The sequence below is a fragment of the Bos indicus x Bos taurus genome, chromosome 6, assembly GCF_003369695.1.
Source record: "Bos indicus x Bos taurus breed Angus x Brahman F1 hybrid chromosome 6, Bos_hybrid_MaternalHap_v2.0, whole genome shotgun sequence".
Classification (NCBI taxonomy): Eukaryota; Metazoa; Chordata; class Mammalia; order Artiodactyla; family Bovidae; genus Bos; species Bos indicus x Bos taurus.
The window spans coordinates 57,505,659-57,527,474 of record NC_040081.1 but is presented as its reverse complement, the minus strand read 5'-3'; the positions used below and the strand labels follow the sequence as shown (position 1 = coordinate 57,527,474).

At 44.5% G+C, this 21,816-nt stretch overlaps 1 protein-coding gene across 10 annotated transcripts in view; it reads right to left on the bottom strand.

The window, feature by feature from the left end:
- Nucleotides 1-21,816, bottom strand: part of TBC1D1 (TBC1 domain family member 1) — a 226,723-nt gene that overhangs the window by 73,840 nt on the left and 131,067 nt on the right. For 4 of the 10 annotated variants that reach the window (XM_027544253.1, XM_027544254.1, XM_027544246.1 and 1 more), the window contains 5 exons: nucleotides 20,130-20,216; nucleotides 17,360-17,640; nucleotides 15,268-15,429; nucleotides 14,311-14,430; nucleotides 13,200-13,339 (listed from right to left, as the gene is read on the bottom strand). In XM_027544253.1, the coding sequence (XP_027400054.1) occupies nucleotides 13,200-13,339; nucleotides 14,311-14,430; nucleotides 15,268-15,429; nucleotides 17,360-17,640; nucleotides 20,130-20,216 (790 nt within the window). The remainder of the gene's footprint in view (nucleotides 1-13,199; nucleotides 13,340-14,310; nucleotides 14,431-15,267; nucleotides 15,430-17,359; nucleotides 17,641-20,129; nucleotides 20,217-21,816) is intronic. The other 6 variants (XM_027544250.1, XM_027544256.1, XM_027544249.1 and 3 more) reach the window with 4 other exon arrangements.

Sequence of the window (21,816 nt, the reverse complement as noted above, 5' to 3'; positions counted from 1 at the left end):
GAACCAAAACCACACCAGCCACTCTGCAAACGGAAACAGAAGATATACCCCTTTGTTAATGCAGGTATCCCCACCGATGGCTTCTAATCTAATAAGCCCCACGATCTGAAGCCTTGTGGGGCAGAAACAGCCAACTGTTTCTATATCCCGCCCAAGTCTTGGCAACAGGACACCAAGAGGAAAAAGAAAAATGTCCCTTCCGTAACTTCAGGGAAGATGCTACTGCAAGAGAATTCCAAAAACCAAACCACAGAGGAAAGACCATAACCTCTCATCGCCAGAACTGTCCCTAATCGAAAGTTCCTAAGCTAACACACCTGGACAGGAAGTGAAGCACAATACTTCAACTTTCTGTGGGAAACCCACTATTCTCACAAGTATAAAATGTGTACTTGGGGTTCCAAGCTATTTTCAGAATTATATAAGACCGTAATTACAGTGTTCCTACTTTGGTGAATGATGTTTAAAATCTTGTTAGTACTTATTCTGCAAATATTTTCACTTACATGAAAGTGATACAACAAATTCACTTGGAAAAAAATCCACTCAGGAAGCACTTCAACGTATCCCTGTGTTTTCTCTCTGAATTTTACAAAACCAAGAGTGTGCTGAGTTCACCTACAGCTCGAAGGCTGGGGCTACTCGGTCACATCTGCTGGGACCGCCCTGCCTCACTCCCTCCAGTAGGGACATTTTTTCATTTAAATAAATGAATTTAATAGAAACCATTCAACTAAGAAGACTCTAATTCTATTTTTCACAAATTAGAGTTACCAGTAAATAATGCCCAAAACATGCACTGTATTAACAAGAGTTAACATTTAATTCTTAACTCTTGGATGGCATCACTGACTCAAGGGACATGAGTTTCAGCAAACTCCGGGAGATGGTGAAGGACAGGGAAGCCTAGCATACTGCAGTCCATGGGGTCGCAAAGTCAGACACAACTGAGCAACTGAACAACATTTAATTCTAGAATACTTTCCACATAAGAACTGTTCTTTCACTCGAAGGCAGCTTATTACTACACAGACCCTAACTTCAGTGAGTAAACCAGTCAAAACTCTTGATAATTTATTCCTAAAACTGTCAAGAGCTCCCTACTGTGATTAAGAGACTGGATTTAGAATACAGCCAACCTGATTGGGGGCTTCCCTGGTAGCTCAGCTGGTAAAGAATCTGCCTGCAATTATGGAGACCCTAGTTTGATTCTGAGGTCGGGAAAATCCCCTGGAAAAGGGATAGGTTGCCACTCCAGTATTCTTAGGCTTCCCTGGGGGCTCAGACAGTAAAGAATCTGCCTACAGTGCAAGAGACCTGGGCTCAATCCCTGGGTTGGGAAGATCCCCTGGAGGAGGGCATGGCAACCCACTCCAGTATTGTTGCCTGCAAAATCTCCATGGACAGAGGAAAGTGGCGGGCTACAGTCCATGGGATTGCGAAGAGTCGGACACAACTGAGCAAGTAAGCACAGCACAGCACAGCTTGATTGGAATCGCAGCTGTGAGAACTAAGTGCTGTGGAGCTACGGGCACGTTATCCAATATTTCTAGCCTCCTCTCCTCGAAAATATCGGGCATAGTACTGACTGCATAGAGTCAGTGTGAGAATTACCATCTAACTCTGTGAAAGTGCAAACACTAATGCTCAATACATGATAAGGATAATTTCAATGGCTACTATTGATGTTTGGTGAGTTTTATTGCAAACAAGATGGGATTTATTGGTTATTTCATAATCCGCCATAGAACATATTTCTAATTTTCAACTCACTTATTATACTAACAACCACTCGGGGCTTTTTGGCATGAGTTTAAATCAGAATAGGATGTACCCCTGCCCATCAGCTGCTGCAGCTTGCGACATTCAGAGGACCTCAAAGTGTGGTCCCCAGAACTTGTAAGCATTGCACAACCTTAGGCTCCACCAAGAAACTTCAGGAATGAGGAACAGCATTCTGTGTTTCCGTAACTTCTCCAAGGGATTCCGGGCACACAGTCTGAGGATGGTAGAAAGAAATGCAGCCCTGGGCCAATGTTGCTGACCTGGAATGGGAGAGCTGTGGGAGCCCGGACGCAACCCCACACTCACACTCTCCCCTCAGTCTGCAGGGGAAGAAAGGCAAACAAGGCCAGCAGTACAGAGGCTCACCCACCCTCACTGGCCCAACCATCCCCAAGGTCAGAATTACGAGTGACAACTCAAACCCCCCAGAGAAGGAGCTTCCATACTCACCATTAAAACCCTTTCTCAGTGTGTGACCACACAACACTAAGCACATGAAAGTTCACAGGCGCATTAGAGCCAAAGGTAAATGACTGTATTTGAGGTCTGTCTATATAATGGAGTAGTAACTGACCGTATAGAAGAATGAAGCGCTGATACGCACATAACACGATGCACCCTGAAAACACTGCTAAATGGAAGAAGCCCCACACGTCACATATTGCATGACTCTGTTTATATACAATGTCCAGAACAGGTACATCTACAGAGACAGAAAGATGATGGGTGGTTGTCTCGGGTTTAGGGGAAAGGGGAGTGGTTTTGGGAAGTGACAGCTATGGCTTTCTTCCTGGGGGACAAAAAGTATTTTAAAATTAGACTGCAGCAATGGTTCCACAACCCTGTAAATACAGAAAAAGATATTGTATACTTTAAATGGGTGAACTGTATAATATATGAATTTTAGCTCAATAAAGCTGTTTTTTTTAAAAAAACAAAAACAAAAACAAAAAACAAAACCCCCAAACACGAGTTTCTTGCCAAGGAAACCTCTTTAAGCTAATCTAAACTTCCCAGGCAGCGGTGTCCCAGCTGTAGAGTAGCAGTGAGTAGGGTGAGGAAGGTGGGCCCCTAGGATGCAAAATATAAAGGAGGCACTCACTGTCAGGGTCATGTGTGCACAGGGTCCATACTTGCAGGGCCCTAAAAGTGAGTGCCTCCTTAAAATTTGCACTCGGAGCATGTGACTGCCTCACCCTAGTCCTGCCCCAATTTTGAGGCTGTTTCAAGTTCAGGTATGTCTACAGATTATATCCCCCTGAGAACAGTTTCAAACTACCTACCATTTCCTTGTTTTATAAATGTCAGTGGCTCCCCAGTATCCACAGATTAAAGTTCAAAGATGACAGATCAAGATCTTTGACTCTGGATTCTAATCCTGAAGGCACACAGGCTCTGAGAGTTAGATGAGCCCTGAGGAGGAGTTTCCAGGGCACTGTAAGCAGGATTCGCACCCCAGTCTCCCGACTCCAGGACCTTGGGTGCCCAAGCCCTTGGCCCTCCGTCCCCTTCCTACCAACAGCAGAGACTGAACTTTTGTCTCTGCATCACCACCAACCCTCAGAGCCAACCTCTGCATAAAGTGTAACGACTGACTGTTTAAATGCCAACGGTTGACTAGGAAAGGCTCAATCAGGCTAATTTACAACTGATATCAGGCCTCAAAAACAGCAGACTGAGGTCAAGTCTGGCCATTCACTGTGGCTTCCCCACCTATAACGATGTACCAAAAAGCACAATTAAAGGAGAAAAATCTCGTAGCTTCAAACTATTGAAATTCATGAACAGTCCATTCCTGGCATGCAGTATTTTATCTTGAACCTAGTCTTTATTGACCACAGAAAAGCAAAATTATATGGAAAGTAGGTTAAGAACAATCTTAGAAAGCCTTGTGTCTCTGGCAATCAGGGACTATTTTTCTCTTCCTTGTTTTGCCCGCTCCCTAAAACCTTGTGGAAAATGAAAGAAAAACATCTTGATTTCAGAAGGTACTCTCCTTACTCAAATAAGCTGCAAATCAGTGAGGAAGGTACATACTATAACAAAAACAAGACCAAAAACAAAAACACGGGAAAAAAGAAAGCACACTTTTCTGGGATTGAAAAAAGAAAGAAGGGCCAGCAAGACACAGGGAGCAACACTGCCACCAAGTGGTACCAAGTGGTAACAGTGCCTCAAGTCATCCTCTTCAGTTCAGTTCAGTTCAGTCACTCAGTCGTGTCTGACTCTTTGCGACCCCATGAATCGCAGCACGCCAGGCCTCCCTGTCCATCACCAATTCCTCGAGTTCACTCAGACTCACGTCCATCGAGTCAGTGATGCCATCCAGCCATCTCATCCTCTGTTGTCCCCTTCTCCTCCTGCCCCCTATCCCTCCCAACATCAAGTCTTTTCCAATGAGTCAACTCTTCACATGAGGTGGCCAGAGTACTGGAGTTTCAGCTTCAGCATCATTCCTTCCAAAGAAATCCCAGGGCTGATCTCCTTCAGAATGGACTGGTTGGATCTCCTTGTAGTCATTCTCTTACATTTAACTAAAACAGCAGTTCCACAATTAGAATGTTTTGGGTGGGTTTAAAAAGATAGGAGGATTCAAGCCCATCCCCACCCCTTGAGATGATGAGAGCATAGGGGCAGCTGTGGCCCACATACTAAGTTTCCCCGTGTGGCTGATACACAGTGAATGGTGAGAACTGGGGATCAAAACAAAGGATCACTGTGACGCTTACAGGTTCCAGTTAAGTCCTACTTGCAGTTATTCTACTTATACCATCTGTTACAATTTCCCAATGGCATATAAATTCTTGAAAATTTGCCATGAACAATATAAAATAAATCATAGTACAACAGTTTCTACATTTTTCAAGATATAAATAGTCATTATGAAGATTCTGATTATACTCCTTGGTTTTGCCATTACTATTTACATCTAATATCTAATCCAACTGACTTAACTGTGTCATAAATCAGGCATATTGACACAGCTATACTCACAACACAAAAACCCTTTGAACTTCAGCTTCACTGGATTAGTTACTTATACAATGGGTTTCAAATCAATAAGTCTGATCTATATTAGATGAGTTTTCTTTTTCCTTTTTTAAAACAAGACATGTAAAAATTTGACTCCTTCTATTGTTGGCAAAATTGGTAAATGCACAGTATAACCTGAGATGCTTAAATGAAAGGCATTGAACCAAGACTAAAATTGTTCCTTGGCACACAGAGGTAAGTAATTTCCTCCTTCCATAGTTGGGAGTTACCTAAAAATCATTTCTTAACAACAAATAATTCTTTTTTTTTTTTTTGTATGAAACACTAGGAGGAAAAACCATGGACTATTTCTACTACTGAACATCTAGTCAGAAGTTGATTTTCAGCATTTTTTGTAGGCCTGACGATTAGGTCAGAGCCCACAGCTAAGAAAACAAACACCTGCACAGCCTCTGTTCCCGGGGCCGCCCAGGAAACAAAGCTCGGCTGCGAGCGGAGCAGCAGGGACGAGGCAGACGCCATATGTTTAGCTTCACTTGGCACGCTGTCAGACTCTTCTTTATCCCTATTACCACATGTTTTGTATCACTCCATTTTCCCACCAGATCAACTCTTTGCGTCTCCAGGCAGCACAAATCCTCTCAAAAAATCTAGGTCACTTATGACCTAGATTTATTTGAGGTCCGACACACGTGGGTGACGCCTCGGGTCATCTACATGAGGAGACACACACAGGAGTCCTGACCAAGGACTAGACGGTCTGGGCTGGATGGACCACCGTCGCGGTTCTAAGTGCCTGCACTCACAGTGGGCCAGTATCATCAGTATCACCAGGGAGCCTGTCAGAAACTGAGACCCTCTGGCCCCACCAGATCCAGACACCAGAATCGGCCTTTAGGGGATCACCAGACACCTGTGAGCACAATGGTAGTTTGTGAAGTGCTGTTCTAGGTCATGATCTGGAGAAAGCCACATAACCTACAGGTATGTTCACTCCCAGCTGAGAGATGACAGCATCCCTGCCGCCTGTACCTTCAGGGCAGGCCCGTGGTGGGGACCAATGGTGGGAAGGCTTTGAAAGTGACAAAGGGCCGTTATACAGACATGAGCAACACGGGACAGCTATGTCTGCCCTAAAAGTGCAGCCTTAAACACATCCAACCTGCAGGGCTCTGCCCTGTAACAGATTTCACTGAACGCCCACACCACCCTCAGTCATCAAGTTTACAGTTTACCAAGTATGGACCTTCCACATACCCAGTCTCTCACAAACCTTTCACCCAAAGAACTGGTAACACAAAGAAGAGAGAATGCCTTTTCCCTAGGGGTCCTGGGGCACCAGCCATGAGTGGCCATAAATTCAGACCATCAGTGAAAACTCTGCTTTAAGTGTAAAACACTACACAGCTTTTAGTATTCCACTTTATGATCTACCTATGTTTGTCTTATCACAAAAAAGTCTGCCTCACCAAGTCTTCAAGTACAAACTGGTGACGTCCTACTTTTACCGCAGTTTCCCTGTGATGCAGTGGTGCTGCTGACATGACCTACCAGCTGAAAAGCAGAGAGCCCCCATCCCCTCCACTGCCTCTGGGGGTCAGAATGGAAATCACCCTGCTGGACTCTGCTAAAATAACTTCAAGTGGGAATCCCTACAAGAAACCAACTGGTCTATGTTGAGTTTAAAAAAAAAAAAAAAAAAAAACCAGCCTGGGATTTAGGAATATTTATGATGGATCTACTAAATATTTCTAAATAAATTTCAAAATGTAAAATAACTGAAGTCCACCAACTTCAGACAGGTCTCCGAACATAAAGTTCAGATACCTGCAACTCAATTATTTCATAGGGATTTTGCGCAAAGTCACACACCCCTGAGTATAGGACAAGCTGACTCTCGGGCAGTATTTGCTCAGTCTAATCTCCCTGCCTCTGTCCACACTGCCTGGCCTTGTCCTTTCCCCTCTCTTTACAATATATTTAGTTGGAGTCACACTCCCTAGTCACCGACACATTTCTCTCCAGGTTTTAGCCCATCTGTACAAATCAGGGGAACCTTCCTGGTGGTCCGCTGGTTGAGACTCCGTGCTTCCAAAGCAGAGGGTTCAATCTCTGGTCAGAACCCATACCTGTCCCAACTTGCCATGGGGTGTGGCCAAAAATTTTGTTTTAATTTTTAAATCAGAACCCCAAAATTATAGAAAATTTTATTTATCCTTCACTTATCTTTACTGCTCTGCAAATACCATGGTTTTTAAATTACGAGTTTGCTTTATTAGTATTTTATAAGTGGGACAAAATAGATGGGACAGTACAAATACCCGTTTCAAGTTTTTTTTTACCTGGAACAAAGGTTAACTTGTCTGTTTAACTGAAGTTTGCAGTACCAGAATATAAATACAAAGTAGTCACAGTTGCTCTGAGCGCCTAAAACACTGTAAAAGGCATTTGCTAAGTGCGCCTTACAAGCAGACTTTTGTGTCCCTCATGCCACGGGTTGAAGACACTGGGGCTGCCTCGGGTCCCCCCACAAGAGGAGCAGACAGACACCCAGAGGCACCCCTGACAGCACACACTCTGCCTGGCACGGTGTGGTTGATGCAGGGATCTCTGGGGCCCTCAACTGCCTGTGGATCTGGAGGTCTCATGCTGCTGCTGCTGCTGCTGCTAAGTCACTTCAGTCGTGTCCGACTCTGTGCGACCCCATAGACGGCAGCCCACCAGGCTCCCCCGTCCCTGGGATTCTCCAGGCAAGAACAGTGGAGTGGGTTGCCATTTCCTTCTCCAATGCATGAAAGTGAAAAGTGAAAGTGAAGTCGCTCAGTCGTGTTAGACTCTTTGTGACCCCATGGACTGTAGCCCACCAGGCTCCTCTGTCCATGGGACCTTCCAGGCAAGAGTACTGGAGTGGGGTGCCATTGTCTTCTCCGGAGGTCTCATAGCTGGAGGTAAACACACAGAGGGTATGTGAGCCCAAGTGGTCCCAGGCCACAGTGGAAACACTGCTCTCTGTACCTTAAGGTTGGGAAGCAGACAGTGGCAGAGAATAAAGACGATCCGTCAGAAGAAAATTCAGACAGATATAAAGAGATCAACCTCCCTCCCAGCACACCCTAGTCCCAGGGCTAACATGTGGGGAGGGAAGGTGATTAACTGAAGGCAAGCCTGTATGTCAAAATGCTCTGAAACGTGTTGCTGCCTGGCCAGCAACGGGACAGAGGGACAGACTGAAAACAAACACCCCATGCAGAGAGAAGCAGGCCCACAGCGCCACACCCAACTTCCAGCCTGGGGTGCGGTTTCATGGGAGCCGTGGGGCACAGGCCCATGGCTCCAGTCCTGCCCACCAGTTCTGTGCTTTGGGTAAGATGACTTAAACCACTCCAAGCCTCTGCTCCCTCATCTGTGAAACTGGTGTAATAAGAACACCGACCTTCATAAGGTTGACTGGGAATTAAAGGAAACAACTCATGTAGAGCACTGGCCAAAAATAAGGGTGATAATTATCACAGCAAGTCAAGAGTTGTGTTTTTATTTTCTCTTCTCTATTTTATATGCAGAGTTCCTACCATATAATTTAAAAGGCAGCATTTCTTAATTCTGTAAGAGCAAAAAGGACATAAGCAGGAAGAAGCAGGGAGTTGAGAAATCACTAAGGACCAAGTATTATGTTTGTAAGAATCTGAGCAAGTTACTTGTCTTCCCTTAGAAGTCATGGAGCCTGGGGGCTGGAGGAACCTGATGATAAAGATAATACTTAAGCAAATAACCAGAATATGTTTCAAAGTGAGAAATGCTATGGAAAAAATCACGATAAGGAGACGAGGAATATCTGAAGGGATGGGGGTGCAACTTGAAGTACAGTGGCTGCTGCAGCCTCAGTGAAAAGATGATGTTCAGCAATAATCTGAAGCAGGTTGGGGGGTTATTCATGGGGGTTGTCGGGGGGTGGTGAGGGGGATGGGGAGAAAGCATTCCAGGCAGAGGGAACAGCCCGAGCACAGGCCTCAGCAGGGAGCCCACATGGCGAGCATGAGGGTTCCAAGCAGAAGCCTCTCTCAGAGAGGCCAGGAGGACACTGCGCCGTGACGGTCACCCAACGCAGCATCAGGGTCCCTGGGACACCTTCCTGCAGGAGGCAGTGGTAAAGCCAACAGCAGCTGCATAGTCTGGGCCCTGACAAGTCAGTGAGGACGGCAGCGTAGGAGCAGAGGGCAGAGCCTGCGGCCCGCAGTATTGTTCCATCACGGAGAGACACCGAGGGCAAGCCTCGTTAACTTTACACAGCTTGCCACAAGGCACTGGCCACCAGCGCGAGCTTCAAGACCACCCTCAAAGGACTGGATGATGCTGTAGCACTTCACAGGTACGAACTAGATAAACACTACCTTAGAAATCTTTCTCCATCAAGACCAGCTAGGACTTGGTCCAATTTTGAAATAACAGTTCATGCCCCAGAGGACAAGATATGGTAAGAGCCAAGAATGTGAGTTAATCACCTAAAGCAGAGAGAGGCTACGAAAGTGACCTTAATTACCTAAAGAGGATTGCACTGCATGGGTGGGAGACGGAGGGATGCAGAGCTGGGTTCTGGGTCCCTCGGGGGCCAACTATGCTCAGCGACAGGACTCTGACTAGAGTGGACTCGGCAGTAACACCGTGCTGGGGCGAAGGACTGAGGGCAGTCAGCCTGGAGAAGACTTTCAGAGGAAGCAGCAACCCCATGACCCTCTGTCATATGAAGAAAGGAAGTGCAAGTAAGTGCATTCTGTGTGGCTCAGAGACCAGGAGGAAGGAGGGATGGAACCACAGGGAGACAGGATGTGGCTCCACCTAAGGAAGCTTATTTGAAAGCTTAGAACCACTCCAGAGTGGGCCAGGCTGCTTCACACCGTCGTCCACGGCCCGTATCACACTCCTGGCCACTGCGCTGAGTGTTTAAACACACTGTCAGTACGTGTTACACATCTGAATACACTAAAGACATACACACTTCGAGCCCACCAGTCCCCACATAATACAGCCACGGCCACACGGGGGCCCTGTTGTCAAACAGCGGAACTCCATGTCTGGCATTATTGTTATCCTGTTGTTGCGATCACAAAGCACAGCTCAGGGTCCCCTCCTGGGCCTCCTTCCCTCTGGTCCCTTCTCTGCCCCCATCTTCCACTCCCCCAAACGAAGGAAGAGCCCTCTGCAGCAGGGGGGCCTGTTCACAGCATCCTGGCCAGAAGGCTTGGCCACCAGCTCACCACGATCGCAAACAATCAAAACCCTGACTGCTCAGCCCAGAGCTCCCCCAGAGCTCCAGCGGCAGGAAGCCCCCTGCTGGAGGGGCCGAGGCCAGAGCAGCTTCCAGTGGGACCACCAGAGTGACTTCCACACAAGAGTGGTGACTATACCAGATATATTTGCACCACTGATTTTTTCTAACGTTATGAATTCTGAACACTTTTCACACTGTCAGTAAAAACAACACACTCCCTTATTTCAATCAGTGTGGCAAGAGGCCTAATGAATACAGCATCGAAGGTGAGAAATTAGATAGGCTGTTCCAGACCATGGCCCCCAGGGTATAAGCTGGGGCCTGGACCAGGCACTCTGCTCCTGCTGTCACAGGCAGCTACCTGAGTGAGCTCTCAGTCTTTCCCTCAATTCTCTCCCTAAGTGCATCCTCATAACCATTCAGACCATGTCAAAGAGACTACCTCTGTACTTTCCTACAAACAAGGAGGTGACCCTGGGGGCCTGGCAGGCGGATACTGGGGTGCTATTTTGAGCACCATTTCCAGAAGGGGAGATGGACACACCAAGCGCTCGGTTCCCAGTTCCCTGGAGACCATGCTGCCAGGTGTGCAGGGTATTGGATGGATCTGCCCAGTGTTCTGACCTCTGGGGCAATAACCACGGATTCCATCTCATCCCCTGCATGCTTCTGGCCAGCTGTTTCAGAGTGTCCAGAAGTCACCCAAAAATGCTGTCTCCTATAAAGACCATCGTAAGACTACAACGTGGAGTTAATTATCCATTTCTTACAATATTTCCAGACAAAACTGATTTAAAAGTTTCCTGCTTAACTTTCAAAGGGAGAATTCAGACACAGACAGAGGCATTCCGCCCATCCCTTTTCTAGGTGCTGGGGCGACACAGGATCACACACTCTCATGCTGCCCACAGTGCCGTCTCCTCGCCCAATTTATCTTGGGGTTCTCCAGAGGACCGAGTGTACACCAGCACTGACTCAGGTCCCCCCAGACACCGACTAGGAGATAGGAGTGTCCGTCCTGTCCAGAAACTCGGGTTATTTCCAACACCAGAGCAGAGTGGCACCAGGGTGGGGCCTGAAGAAAGAGGCCAGAGCTCCAACCAGGAGCTGTGCCTTTTATCTGCCTGGTGAAATGGCCACCACCCTTCTATCGCCACCTACCCTAGCAGACCCCTCTGCCTTAGAATTTTAAGAAAAGAATTTTTTTAAAAGGAGAGAACTAGATTACACAATCTGGCTGTTGAACATTAGTAGGCAATCTACAACATGAAAATAAAATCTTTAAAACTTTCTAAAATGACAGATTGAAATAAATTCAGTTTACTAAAAAAATTTTAAATCACACTGAATTAATAAATCATGTTCCCTTACACTGTTCCTGCCAGGAAACATCGGTATAGGAACCTAAACACATCAGTGCTCCAAACTCAACAATGGTAACAAAAATGCTCCCACTTTACATTTGACATGCCTTTAGGCTTTCAAAGTACTTTCACATTTATAATTTAATGTAATTCCACGAGATAGGAAGAGCCAACACTACTGTGACCATTTTATAATCAAAGAACTAAGTACAAATGAAGTTACATGTTTTACATCACAAAGCTAGCTGAGCCCAAACCTGGTTCTTGTTTAATCTGGCAGAAGATTCAGGATCCAAATTAACATTAAGAACTCTGGGGAGGGGAGTGGTGGGGGGTAAGAGAGAAGAAACCACAGCGAGCGGGGAGGGAACAGGGAGAAAGGCTTCCTCCAATAGTCACACCGCCTCCCAAGACAGTTACATGGAACCTAGTCTGAAAACCCTCGGATTAGCCTTGGCTGTGTCCTAAGAGACAAAAAGCAGCGTGAGTCTACACTACAGGCAATCTTGAAATCTGAGGAATTCAAGTAATCTTTGGAGAGCGACTGTTTCGCTGTGCTTTTGTAACACTTTCTGATTAGGAATATTAAGGAAAGCAAATATCTATTGTTCAAAGTTTATGACCTCACTGGGCAAAGAAAAATCTTAATTTTAGTCAATGGAACTTCATTTAAACTCCTCTTTCACATTATAACTCAACATGCAAAAGCCTAAAAATAAACTTTAGCACATTCTATACCACTCGCAATGCAAGTGGAAAAGAACTCGCCTCCCAACACAGGACATTAAGAGACGCAGGTTGGATTCCTGGGTCAGGAAGATCCCCTGGAGAAGTGTATGGCAACCCACTCCAGTATTCTTGCCTGGAAAATCCCATGGACAGAGGAGCCTGACAGGCTATGGTCCATAGGGTTGCAAAGAGTTGGACACAACTGAAGTGACTTAGCATGAACACGCACATAGGTATACCTTGTTTTACTGTGCTTATTAGCTTTACTGTTCTTCACAGATACTGCATTTTTTTAGAAACTGAATGTTTGTGGCAACCTTGAATTATCAGATGATGGTTAGCATTTTTAGCAATCAAGGTTTTTTTTAGCTGAGGTATATGTGTCTTTTTTAGACATAATGCTATTGTACACTTAAAAGACTGCACTGTAATGTCTACTCTATACTACAGTGTAAACATAACCTTTATGTGCACTGAGAAATCAAAAAATTCATGTGATTCGCTTTACTGAGATATTCTTCTTATTGCATCTCTGAGGTCTGCATGCATTTCTTTGGAGGGCACAAAGATGATGAGAAAGAGTCCTCCCGTGACACCAGACCGATGGACAGCAATCAACAAGGCACAAGGCAGCACAAGTGTGACCAGTGGGGTGGCAGTACCTCAAAAACCCACCATGTTAAGGCAGGGTGTAAACTGACACCTTGATTGCAGAGGGAGAAAACAGACAAGCCTGGGAACGTATCAGGAAGAGAAGAAAGGATATGGGGGATTTGAGTTGAGCTCCCAACATTCCCCGGGGGGCAGGGCAGGGGTAGTCACAGAGGCTCAGCAGAAGCACTGTTTGTAACACAAGGTGTTGTAAGCTGCTGAATGCTATTACAGGCTTCCAGGAATGTGGGATCCTCTGAAAACAGTGACAGGCATTGGCATTTGAACTTCCTAACCTGGGAACTTTAAAATCAGGGGATGATTTTAACTTGAAATCTCATTTCACCTCTTCTTTCACCAAACACGAAACTCAAGCCGGAATCCAGGCTCACATGCGGGGTGGGCCTCACCTTCGTATCTTTTGGGGGACTCGCAGGCCTTCTGGGGGGTGGCCACCCGAAGGAAGATCTGCTGCCTCCACGAGTGTCTCCGTGTCTTCACAGGGGTCCTGCTGGCATCGCTGATGTGGTCGGCTTTGGACTCAAAGTCCCTAAAATTAAAGACAGTTGTTTATGACTGGTGGGGAGATACAAGCAGGTATTTTAGCTTGACTTTTTGTCTTTTTTAACCAAGCACTAAATTATAAATTATCTCTGTACAAGCAAATATAACTAGATAATCACAGGTGTCAATCAAGCTGGTGGCGGGGCAGCAGTCCTACAGAACTGCTTTCTGAAAGGGTGCTCTTTATGGTAGACTATGGTTACATGTCCTTAATTTATTTTTATTGTAAAAATATTACAAACTCCACTCCACGGACCTTAGCTTCCAACTAGGCCTCTCTTGATACCACTTTAGAAAAGAAAAATGGCCTAAAGGTGGGGGGGGGGGGGTGCCGTCACCAGGTTCACAACTTCCCCTAGTCTGTGTGTGAGAAGATCTCCTTAGCATAGCCCTATGTCTCCAAGCATCACCTCAAAAAATAACTAAATAAATAGATTACACAGAACCAGCAAGGGCAATAATGATGCAGTTACTTGCTAATGATGACTTTTAATACCCGTATGTTTTAAATGACAAAACAAAGTATATTTTTCAATATACATAAATAACAATTTTCCTATTCATAGGACAACGTGGGGGAACCCTTGTAGGTTGCACCTGAATTTATACCCACAACTGAACAATCATCTGAACTTACAGACCAAACATCCTGACTGATTTATTGGCAGCCATATATGCTTATCTAGAAATACCTCTATCACTCAGAGAAATGGTTAAGACTTTCTCTAATTTTCTGAAAATAACAAAATATAAATAAACTAATTCTAGTCAAAATTGGGTAGCAAGTTGATTCCATATTTTTTAAATTACATTCAGTAAGAAAAAAAGTGTAAGAAAAAAGATATAATAGATCTAGTGAAAATGACTTTGGAAATGGCAAAAGAACAGCTAAAAAAATCCCTGTGTCTAACAAGCAACATATACACCCAGACTTGATGTATCTAAATTGAACCCTACCTTTGAGTGTTCATAAAGTCAGAGGTGTTATTTTCATCTACAGGAGCCAGAAATTTTAGAAAATTTGGCACAGAGGAAGAGGAATGAAGTTTTTTCCGCAGGGCATTACGGTAGGAGATGCTGAGAGTATGGTTGAAAAAAGAGTTTAGGGTAAACACAAACACACAAACTGTAAAACAAAACCTTCAAAACAGAAGACACATTTTATACATCTAATGATAAGAAAATTAAAGCAAGTAAGAAGTCAAAAACAGTTTACAAATGAGATTTAACTTTCATTTTCAGTTGAATAAAATTCTACTATTTTAAATGAAAGGAATCAATGAACTAATTAACAAACATCAGTCCAATCAGTTACACAAGATGAATAAATTCTAAAGATCTGCTGTGCAACACTGTGCCTGCAGTTTACAATGCAGTGCCCGTATAGTTAGTAATATGTGAATACATGAAAAATGTGTTGAGGATAGATCTCATTTTAAGCATTCTGACCAAATAAAAACAAAACCACAGCAATAAAATTCAGTCCATCATCCAAAGTGATTCTTTCTTTTCGAAGTAGAAAAATAATTTTTCTAAATTAATGAGGAAGTTTCTGAAATGGCACAAATTGCAACTTATATAATCAAGCACATTGCCGTTAAACCTGTGTGTGTGTGTGTGTGTGTGTGTGTGTGTGTATGTACACACACCAGAGCAGGGGAATGTGAAAAGAAGTATCACATCTTGCCCTCAAGATTGTTTTCACAACAATTTTGAGGGAATTAATCAATGGTAAAATTAAATGGATTCAAATGATAGACTGAAAATAAGAAAAGCACAACCAAACAAGCACACACACACACACACACACACACGCGGTGGCCCCGGGGTCCTGTGTGGACATGCAGCACACCCTCTCTGCGTGACCATCCTGGGAAGACCAATGACACTGCACTTGCCATGCGGGCGGCTCACCTCTTTGGCACGGCATTCCCACTCTGTTCTCCACTCGGGTTATGTTTGAGGTACTTAAAAAAATTAGGCGAGGAGGCGGAGGGGTTAAGACGAGGTGGAGGAGCAGGAGCTGAAGACTGACCTGAGGGACTTTGAGACTCGCCAACAGGTGGACAATTCCCACTAAACAGCAAGTAGAGAGAGGCAGGGGAGTTAGAGGGAGGGGGAAGGAGCCACACCGGAAAAGCAGAGGACACATGGACACAGGAACTGTCAGTCAGTGGGTGCGCTCCTCTTCAGCACCCTCATCCCCACTGGTAAAGCAGCTCAGTCAAGAGGGCGCCATGAAAGGTCCTGCCTGATCACGTCCCACACTCGGAATGACCCCAAGACATCCATTTCCTCCACTCCCTTCTTAGGATCTGACAGGGAAAAAAAATTAATTAAAAGCAAAGGAAAGCAAAACAAAATCCAGAGTTTTAGAAATACATCTCTCTTCAAAATGAATAATAAGCTGCCTTGAATGTCAAAGTCTCATTTCCTGTGCATAAGTGAGCAGAGAGGTCATGAAGGGTCACGCAGAGCAGAAGAGACATGCTGCAGGGAGACGGGGAGGACAGTCCCACGTCCTCTCACCATCCACACCAAACACAACCCTACAGGAAGCTGCGTTCTTCGGGGAGAAGGGAAATGGACGGTCAGGAATTCTAATTTCCTGCCACCTCCGGCTTGTGTGAAACAGCAGGCTTTAGCAAGAGGACTAAGAACCTCCAGACAGGAAGGTTTCCATCATCGCTGAAATGCCAGAAAAAGAGGGATGGGAGTGCAGTGGAGAGGCAGAACAAAAGAAGCGTGTGCACGGGGTTTTAAGAAACATGATGAGAACCCATAAAGCCTCAAACTATGCTTGTCGTGACTCCATGGGTAAAGAATCCGCCTGCAGTGCAGGAGACAGAGGAGATGCAGGTTCGATCCCTGCATTGGGAAGATCCCCTGGAGGAGAAAATGGCAACCCCCTCCAGTATTCTTGCCTGGAAAATTCCATGGACAGAGAAGCCTGGCGGGCTACAGTCTACGGGGTTGCAAAGAGTTAAACACAACTGATCACATGGCACATTCATCTCTAGAACATCACAGAATTGAGTATTAGCTTCTGAAGCAGGTCATGCTTTGGGATCACAGGTATCCAGCCAAAGTCCAAAAAACCACATAACTATTTTCAATAGTTATGAAAATAAAAGCTGAAAGATTATGAAAACAAAGCTGAAAGATTCCACAGCCTCATCCGAGATTGCTAGCACATGTCGTCCTTCACCAGCAACGTATCAGAGCGCCTCCCCACCCCGTGTGGACATGACATGTCCTGGTTTCTGTTGTCACTGGTCAGAGGGAGGCAGCGGCTGTACACAGGTGCGGCCTGTTTCATATTTACAAGGTGAGAAGCTTCGGATTTTTGAAGTGATTTTTACAGACACCCGTGTCCATCATGTCTCTGACACGTGAGGTCAAATTAACTGCCATGGGACCCCTGAAGGAAGTGGAACTTCTGCTGCTGTACTGCTGACCCAGCTCTAGAAGCAGGACATTCCAACTGCTCACTACGGCAATTTATTAAAATCAGTAAGTGTTACTGCAAGAATCCAGAATTCTCACATTGGAGGTGATTTTCGAGACCATCTATTCCAATCATGTCCTGCAGTGAAGTCAAATAACTCTGCCAGTCAGGGACAGAGTCCCCACATCACTGTGGCCCAGGCCCCCACCTTCAAACGAGTACTCTCCTGCCCACCTGCTCGCTGCTCTCCTCTAGGCTAGTGGCAGAGTTCCCAGTCACGGCTGCCTCTCAGACCGCTACGCATCTCAAGGGCCATTTCTGCTCATCTTATCTGCTTCCTCACAGTCCCTGCACTTGGACAAGTCATGGGTATCTCTTACAACTACATCTCTCCCAAGAGAGGAAGGTGAGAGAGACACGTTACTCTTTTTAAGCCAAGAGTGAAACCGGACTCAGGTTTCTTTTTCGCTCAACAGACATGCCTGGGATGCACATACCTGGCAGTAACATATGCCCCAGCTATTCATACAACAAATCTACATTTTCAACAAATCTTACTTTCGTTCATGAGGCGTCTCTGTGCTCACTGAGTGATACCTCACAAGTTTCCTTTGCGAGACCCCTGGAGACCCTCGCACCAGCTGTGGAGGCTCCTGGCATTCCACGGGAACATGACTCAGGGTGTTGGCGCGCCTTCGGAAGCCCTGCTTGGGCGAGAGCAGGGCTGGCTCTTCTGTGAGTTGGCTCTCTGAGTCACTGGACAGGTCGTCCGAGGAGCCGAGGAGCCTGAAGCAGCTCTCGGAGATGGGCAAGGCCTCCTTTTCATAGCCAGACGGCTCCTGGTAGCAGACAGACAGCAGATCAGACGTATCACAGGGCACTGGTGGCATTTACAAATCTCTGATTCCAGTGGCAGGAAAACATTTCAATATGTAAGTACATCTTCTGGTCATAATGCCATCCAGAGGCCACCAAAAAAGGCAATAAAGGCCCATTAAGTGCCTCCTCCTTGGCGGAGACAAAATGCTAGTGTGCAGGACAAACAGGAAACTGCCCAAGCGCAAGTGTGAAGAACATAAATTACAACAAGTAACTGCCCTAAGCAAAGCCAAAACAGTTCTCTTTGCAGAAAACAAAGCTCTTCCCTACTGCCTATAACAGGTCTAGTGAGTGCTGTGTAACCTGTCTGCACTGTTTAAACAAATCAACTTCTTTATCTGGGCCAAGGGTGTTCATACATGTTTAAAACTCTCTGAATTTGAGCTAATGTTTGGATTTAACTGGGTGATCTTGAGTGTTTAAAATTACATCCCACATTATTCTTAGATATGGAAAATCTCTCTCTAGGCACTTATTGACATGATTCAGGGAAAATCACTTAACTTTTTCCTGCACTTCAATTTCCTCATCTGTGAAAGGGTACAGTGAAAATTTATCTCACTGGGTTTCAGGATTAAGCAAGATAATACAACCAAAAGTACTTGTCCACTGTAAAATGTTATGTAAATATAAGTTATTATTTTATTAGGCACTCAGTGAATTTCCTGAGTGAGTCCTCAAACATTTGTTAGGACTCACAACAATATTTTAATATCATAGGCTGTCAGGACGCATACTTTTTCAAAGGAATGAACTATCACCACTCACACTTAGCATTGCATGCCCAGGATGTGGCCAAGGGGGTAATGGTGAGGGGGAAGCGGGGATATATTTTTCTCAAATCAAAAAGTACAAAATAAGAAGTATACCAGCTTGTCCCTACTGAAATTGCTAGAAGGGATGAATAAGTCAACATGAAAAGAGCGAATGCATCGAATGGTGGACTGGAGAATCTAAATTCCATCTGTTCATCTGACCTGTAACTGAATGCCTCTTAAATAAGAGGCATTAAGGATTTTAATTTTTTTATTAAATTTATGTTTATTAAGGAGAGAGGTTAAAAGCACTTAATGTAACAGAAATTAGATTTAAAAAGCTTAACTCCCAATACCTTATGAAATGTTAATCACTCTAACTGTAATGTAAATTTTTCATTCTTTAGGACTCTACAGTTACAAAGATTCTTTAAAGGTTTAAAAATGTGTCTAAGACAATCCACCATGAAAACCTATTCATCTCAATTCTCATTAACATCCCTCCAAATTATGTGAAAGAGTTACCCTTTAGCTTCATATGACACCTGAAAGGTCAATGGATGTTCAAAGAACATAGTGATACCAATTTAGCAGTTTGCCATAAACTTTTTAAAACAACAGAAAATACCAGTATGTATCATACACTGTTTACAGTAAATATTGTTTTGTAAAATTTTAATTTTATGTGTGAGCATGTATGTACGTGTGTTTGTGAACCATTTCACAATGTTGTTATGGTCTAAAAACTTGGAAAGCCACATGCCCAAAGGGGAGCTCAAGGCAACTTTGATTCCTGTGGTAAGGGGCTGGCCTCCACAACAACTCCTCCTCTTCCCATTCCAGGGCACTCTGCCCTCCCCAGCATAAAACCCGAAATCCACTTTGCTGGTGGTTAAAAAGGTGAGCTAACCAGGATTAAGTATGTTTGTGTGTGTGTGTGTGTGTGTGTGTGTGTGTGTAATTTTATTTTATTTTTAAACTTTACATAATTGTATTAGTTTTGCCAAATATCAATATGAATCCCCCACAGGTATACATGTGTTCCCCATCCTGAACCCTCCTCCCTCCTCCCTCCCCATACCATCCCTCTGGGTTGTCCCAGTGCACTGTTTGTGTGTTTAAAAGGCAAAAAATGAAAACAGCGACATCATAGACACAGGTTTGTTACCAAAAAGAACGGTTGGCTTGCTTATCATCACAAAGCTGTGCTTGGTGGCAGACATGGAAGGGTGAGGCTTATTTACAAAAATCGTGATGCTTAATGATAATCACAGAGTCAGCTAAAGGACACAAGAATTTAAGCTGCATACTTCTCAAAATTCATAAGCTCATGTTTGAGGTTTTCCCAATTTAAATTATTTTTAATGTATTTCATTCAGATTTCATTGGAAAATCTACTAAAGAAAGAAATCCACTGATTGCCTTGTGATTAACTAGATCTCAGTGGCCTGAAATTGTGCGTTTAGCTCTTTGCTATGGCAGAGCCTTCTGCTTCACTAAGCACAACTTGTGTGTCAGAGTAGATCTGCACGACCAGCCTTCCACCTGCATCATGAAGTCTGGAAGCACCAAAAGTTTCATGATGGCAGCTGTGAGGCTTCTCTGGTTCCTTCTGATAGGCCCTGTGTAGAGGAGACGAGCAAGACCCATTTGTTGGTTTCTTCAGGGTGTCATATAAGAAGAAACGTGCTTACTTTGCTGGTGTTACTGAACATGCTAGACACGGAGCTGTCCAGATCCAAACTGGCTGAGTGTTCCTGGAGGCCTCTGGCTTTATTACCCTATGGAAACAAAAGCCGTCAAGTTATGACTCCTGAGGCTTTTGCAAAGACATTTGCTAGAAGCAATCTAGTCTATTTAATAAGCTCAGGAAAAGTACATCTGAGAAATGCTGCTGAGCATATATGTGCATTAAGACAATCAACATTTCTTTTTTTGTTTTTTGTTTTTTTAAACCAACCTAAACATTCCAAAGCACCCTGAAGATTAGTCATTTGACAGGAATAATGGGCAGGAGAGGAGACAGTGCATCTAGAAGAAAAGCAAGCGCTGAGTGTGCACACTCAACAACTCTCCTCTTAGTCACACAGCATGGTGAACTGCCAGCCTAGGACACGCAAACCACCATCTCTCCGTTTGGGAGCTCTCAAAGGCAGGCCCACTCCAACTCCAGTTTTGTAAATGAACCGCTTTTAATGATCTGTAAGGATGCTGTATAATTCTCAGAAACATCTTCGCACAAAATAAAATTTAACAAAAAAAGTTTCAATTGGAGTGCTTTGTGAAATAAAAGAGAACCATAAGAAGATACTGAAAGTTCCAGAAAGGTGTGAAACTTTTGAGACATTTGTTAAAGAACTCCCAGATTGGTATATATGTTCTTCCATATGTTTCTTCCTGTAGAGTTCCCAGTCACAAATTTTTTCTGTAAAGTGCCAGATTAGTAACCTCTTAGGCTTTATGGACCATGTGGTATCCATGGCAATGACTCAACTCTGCAGAAAAGTATCCTGAGACAATAGGTAGCTGTGTTGCAATAAAACTTTATTTACAAAAGCAGGAAGTAGGAGACTTTATAGCGGTCCAGTGGTTAAGACTCTGCCCTTACAATGTAGTGGGGCTCAGGTTCGATTCCTGGTTGGGGAACTGCTGCTGCTGCTGCTGCTAAGTCACTTCAGTCGTGTCCGACTCTGTGCGACCCCACAGACAGCAGCCCACCAGGCTTCCCCGTCCTTGGGATTCTCCAGGCAAGAACACTGGAGTGGGTTGCTATTTCCTTCTCCAATGCATGAAAGTGAAAAGTGAAAGTGAAGTCTCTTGGTTGTGTCCGACTCTTCGCAACCCCATGGACTGTATGTAGCCTTCCAGGCTCCTCTGTCCATGGGATTTTCCATGGACAAGGGAAGAGAACTGGAGTGGGGTGCCACTGCCTTCTCTGTTGGGGAACTAAGATCCCCCCCCCACCCCACACACACAAAAACAACCAGGAGGTGAATGGCATTTGATCCCCAAGGGCCATGGTTTGCAGATCCTGCTATAAACAGTTCCAGACACATAACAACAGCAGCTAACATAGACAGTTTTTAAACTGTACCTAGTGACGATAGGGAAACCGGAACCCACACCTCAGTGTATCTAACCCATGCTCTTTACAGGGACTGGCCAACAAATAACATTCCTCTGGGAGCCAAAAATTCCAATTGAATATAATACAAAAGAGCAGAGAATTTTTTAACTCTAAGTTATAAACTGAATTTTAAGGGTAGATAACATTTTTCTAACACTGAGAAGACACGAACAAGGCTTTACACTTCTATACTCTATGATGAACACTGATGGAATGAAAGCAAAGAACTAAATTTCATGCTCTCTCAAAAAGGG